General features: G+C 38.8%; 1 protein-coding gene across 1 annotated transcript in view; it reads right to left on the bottom strand.

The window, feature by feature from the left end:
- Window positions 1-5,181, bottom strand: part of FAM149B1 (family with sequence similarity 149 member B1) — a 44,724-nt gene that overhangs the window by 20,013 nt on the left and 19,530 nt on the right. The window contains exons 4-5 of the mRNA XM_045291695.1: window positions 1,373-1,515; window positions 248-355 (exon numbers count right to left, since the gene is read on the bottom strand). Coding sequence (XP_045147630.1) covers window positions 248-355; window positions 1,373-1,515 — 251 coding nt within the window. The remainder of the gene's footprint in view (window positions 1-247; window positions 356-1,372; window positions 1,516-5,181) is intronic.

Genomic DNA, 5,181 nt, shown 5'->3' with positions numbered 1-5,181 from the left:
TAAAGCATAGTGATTAATCACAAAAAAATGTAATTATATATTGTGAAATATTTATGCTTTCTGATGGTCTTAGACGACCCCTGTGAAAGGGTCGCTCGACCCCCAAAGGGGTTGCGACTCACAGGTTAAAACCGCTGCTTTATTACATATTAATAAGTAGGGGAAAGTGTTTTAATCCCTTAGTGCAATAGTATAGTGTGTACAATGGGAATATGTGCACATAAACACTTACACATTAGATACTTACATAGTAGAATCTCTTTCTGGAAGCAGAGTTGCCTCATGGGGAACTGAAGGGAACCTAGGGTACAATCTGTAACCTTCACTCGGAGTGATCATCTGCCTACCCAGAATCCTTCAAAACACAGAGACACACAATTAACTACTTTCATTTGGCAACTTGATATACAATCTAGGTATTTTGGAATAAATTACATGGTTCTAGAGAGAAGTCTAGTACGTACTTAATTTGATACTGATTAATAATGATTCTTAAAATGTGAAAGCCGAGTTTTATGACTCCGTTGCCAAGAATGGCAAAGGCAAATGGCAAAGCTCTACTACACCACTTTTTAAAAAAAGAAAAACCAGAGACCACTGAGCCCCAAACCAAACCCAGTGTCAGTATGTCGATTCCAACTAGTTTCGATCGGAAAAGATGGCCTTTTCTTCCTCCCACGAAGTGGATTTAAATCGGAGTGGATTCAAATCGCTGACTTTGCAGTTAGCAGCTCCATGCCCAGGCATGGTACCACCTGGGCTCCTTAAGGAAACTGAGCAAACAGTAATCTGACCTCCATCCTTCATATTAACTTCCACTAAATCAAGCCAAACTGGAACAAGTGCTGTCAGATCACTTTGTTCGAAAGAACTTTGTGGACAGTCACAATACACAAAATACATTACTTGGTTAGGAAGACATATTGGTAGTTATGGAAATTCCAACAAAGTTCTACCATGTTGAGTTTTCTCTCAACTGAGAAAAGGCCTTATTTGCCATTATTTAGAATGCTGCATAAAGATTTTGGAATATAGATGGCTCTACATAAGTGTCCAGCATCTGGGGACTCAACCAACTGCAGATAAAAGTACTTCGGTGGGGTTGGTGGAGGAAGGGTAAGCAATTAAGCGGTCAAAGCAATACTTCAAGAGGCTCTTTACATGGCATTTACATTGTATGACGTATTACAAATAATGCAATACTGACTTAAAGTACGTGGATTATATGCAAGTACTGCATCATTTTATGCAAGAGATTCAAGCATCTGCTGATTTTGGTATCTGGAACCAATCACTTTCAGGCAACTGTCTAAGCCATCTTTGGAAGTCCACTTGGTCATCCATGAATACAAGTCAATTCTGGCTTCAGTACCTGAGGTGAGGAAAGCTCGATGTCCACTGTCGGCACTCTTCCTGAAGACTCTTCGTATACACACTCGACTTCTTTTCATACAAGAGTTCATCGATGGCTGTGAACATTGCCTGGACCTTTTCTGTGGCATTCTGATCAAGTTCCTAAAAAAAAAACAAAAAACCAAAACCCCAATGTTTAGATGGGCTTTAATCTCTGTTAAGAATTATGAAGATCGAAAACAGATTTTGGTTTTAAATTATTAAGTCCATTTAAAATACTGTTGAGTTTACAGGACTGACAAGTTAATGTAGTGAGTTGTTGGGTCTCACAGAATTTGCATATGTTCTCCCTATTCATCTTAAGGAATATTAATTAAAGAACAGTAATTGCCTGTTCTTAGTAATTAATCTTATATCTCAACAAAGGGTGACTTATGGAGTCTATTGCCTAAAAACAACCCTTACTTGGAATGAAGCCACTTTAGGACACCTCTTTTGAGTCAAGTTATAGATGTATTAGATGGGACAAGATTGAGACTATACTACCTGAAAATCACCAAAGAGGCAAGTGATAAGCTCCCCCGTGAAGCCAGCAGCCACAGAAAATTTGAATTTACTGCTTCTAAAACTGTGAAACTCTACTCATCTGTAAGTTTCTTGAACTTGTATGTTTCTATGATGCTGGAAGCTATGCTAATACCAACAGGGTTACCCCAGTGAACAGCTTTCAACAGTGCTCGAAGACTGAGAAAAACAAACAAGCCAAACTCAATGCCATAGAGTTCATTCCAACTCACAGCCATCAGAGTAGAACTGCCCCTGTGGGGTTCCAAGACGAATACTTTACAGGAGCAGAAAGCTCCATCTTTCTCCCAAGGAGGGGTTGATGGCTTCAAAATGCTGACCTTGCAGTTAGCAGCCCAACACATAACCACTAAGCCACTGGGGCTCATAACAAGACCAGACTAGGGAAAAGAAATACACAGTTCACCTCTGAGGAATGAACATTGAAAACCTTACAAACAACAGTGAAACATTAAGGGCTAAGGTGCACCTGATTCAAGCCATGGCATTTTCAACTGAATTGCTTCACATGCATGTGAAAGCTGAACAAGAAATAAGGAAGACAGAGAAGAGTTAATGCATTCGGTTTACATAGTTGTCGATTAATATTGAAAATGCCGTGAGCTGCCAGAAGAATAAACCTATCTTGAAGAAAGTACTGCCAGCATGCTCCTTAGAAGTACTTTGGACAGGAAAGACCAGTTTGTAGAAGAGCACATCATGTGTGGTAAAGTATAGGAGAGACCGTGAACAAGAGGAAGGACCATGGGGAGATAGTTTAGCACAACGGCTGCAACAAGTGGCACAAATCTAACAATTGTGAGGATGACAGCAAGTGTTTCATTTTGTTTTACACAGGATGGCAAAAAGTTGTAGCCAACTCCAAGGCACCTAACAAACAACAAACTGTGAGAAAATAAATTTGTTTAAGCGGGGGGAAAAAAAAAAAGAAAGAATTGAAAATGTTTTTTAAAGTATTATTTTCTTCATCACATAAATAGTATGCTTATTGTATTAGAAAAGTTTAAAAATAATTCCCTGCAATCTCACTACTCATAGATGATTGCAACACTGTACTATAGCTGTTTGGTTCTAGTATTTCGCAAAGCAGAAGGCAGACAGAGAACCTTACATACACATTACTTTGTATGGTGTATTTCTCACTTGACAGTTTACACTGCTTCTTGCAGTCGACCCTACAGCACAGGCAGGGAACAACGACATGCTGGCTTCCTGGCATCACTTCTCTGCTTACCCGCTACTGCATCTCTGCAAGAATTTTGAAGAGCACGTTCTTCAAAAAGTATAAGCTGAGAAGCACATAGTTTTTATTTAAGAAGAGAAGTCAGCTTCTCAGGAAAAAAAGTGCTTACTATACAGATATGGTTAGTCTTATCACAAAAACATTCTTTAAATTTTTCTGTACCTATTGATCTCAAATTGCAGGTACTGGAGAACTGTCCTAGTTCTTATTAATAATAGGAACAATCTATTTTTTATTAAATACCTATTTTCTTTAATTATACTTATTTTAGCCTTCTTTTGCTAGTAATTGCCTGGTAAACTTTCCCCAATTGCTTTATATTCAACATTTTGATGTGATCTGCTTTTGGTATGCTTCTTTAAATAGTATAATTGAAGTAAATCCAATTTCAAAGTCTCTCTCTTTGAACAGGTAAGTTCTATTTATGATTATCATAATATAGTACAATATTTGGAAATTTTGGAGCTATACCTACTTTTGTGTGTGTGTTTTCTACTTATCCTACTTTTCTCGTATGTTCTGTTGCATTGAGCTCTCCCTATTCCTCTATCAATTAAACAGTTACTATGTTTACATTCTATAAGGGATTGTACTTAAATTTAATATCTCCAAGTAAATCTCTTATTTTTCTGCTACTCTAAAGTTTTCTAGGTTTCTGCCCCCACTAAAAAAGAACATGGACTTTAATTTGCTTTGACTTCGCTTTGAGTATCTTCCATACAATTTTTATCTAGAACGTAGTAGCACTGTCTTAAAACATCTAAAATGTTATGTCTATAGTTATTGTTTACATTTATCAATATGCTTTACCAATTTTACCGGTAACTTTGCTATTTGTTGCTTTTTGTCTTTCATTTCATTCTCTGGCTTTATTTTTCTTCTTGCTGCAAGCTATAGTTCTTGTAATGAGCACCTATGAAAGGGCAATTTCTTATTCTGTAGCAGTTTGCCGTCACTATGAAATGATAGAGGTTCCTGGGTCGTGGAGCTGGTGAACATGCTCTGGGGCCAACAGAAAGGTTGGAGGCGTGAGTCCCCCAAAAGTGCTTAGGAGAAAGTCCTGGTTATCTACGTAAGCCATTAAAAATCCTATGGAACCTGACCCCTAGCGCTACAGGATACAAAATTGGAAACAGTGTGGGGATTGTGCCCGATCTGACCCCATCACACTGGGGCAAAACATTAAAGGCGTGCAACAGAGCAACAAGGGGAGCAAAGCAATGAAGTTCCTAGGGAATACCAAAAATAGACTTTGGGGCCAGGGCATGGTACCCATCAGATTCCACTGGAAAACACTCCTAAAGGTCAACAAACAGAAGTGGAACTATTTATAGGCTTTTCTCTTTTTGTTGTTGTTGGTTTCTTGCTGTTGCTGTTGTTTTTTGTTTTCGTTGCCTTGTTTTTGTGTTTATTATTGTCTCTGCATGTCTGGGATAAACAATCCGGAGGAGAAAACAACGGACTGACAGTTGGGAGAGGGTCGGGGGAGACACATGGGACAGGGGAGGCAGGGGAAAGTGGGTGTTAACTAACCCAGGGGCAAGGGAACAACAACTTATTTAAAATAGATGGCGAGAAAGGGATAAGATGGCTGGTGGGCCTTAATTAAGGGAAATGTAGCTGAGAGGAATTACTGAAACCCAAATGAAGGCCGACATCATAGTGGGACAAGAAGAAAGTATGGTAAAAGGAAACAGGAAAGGACTAGGAGGCAAAGGGCATGTACAAAGGTCTAAATATAGGCAGGTAAATATGTTTACATCTAACGATAGGGAAATAATCTGTGTACATATATTTATATGTTTAGTATTAAGGTAGGAGACAGACTCCCTCAGTGCAAGAACAGTTTGTTCTAATAGCTTGGCATTCTGTGATGCTTACCTTCCCAACAATTGAAGACAAAATGGGTGTGCAAGCAAATGTGGTGAAGAAAGCTGATGGTGCCTGGCTATCAAAAGATACAACGTCTGGGGTCCTAAAGGCTTGAAGATAAACAAGCG

Source organism: Echinops telfairi, unplaced genomic scaffold, assembly GCF_000313985.2.
Source record: "Echinops telfairi isolate 266 unplaced genomic scaffold, ASM31398v2 ScPeMD7_70;HRSCAF=299, whole genome shotgun sequence".
In the NCBI taxonomy this organism is placed as follows: domain Eukaryota; kingdom Metazoa; phylum Chordata; class Mammalia; order Afrosoricida; family Tenrecidae; genus Echinops; species Echinops telfairi.
This window is presented reverse-complemented; position numbering and strand designations above follow the sequence as displayed.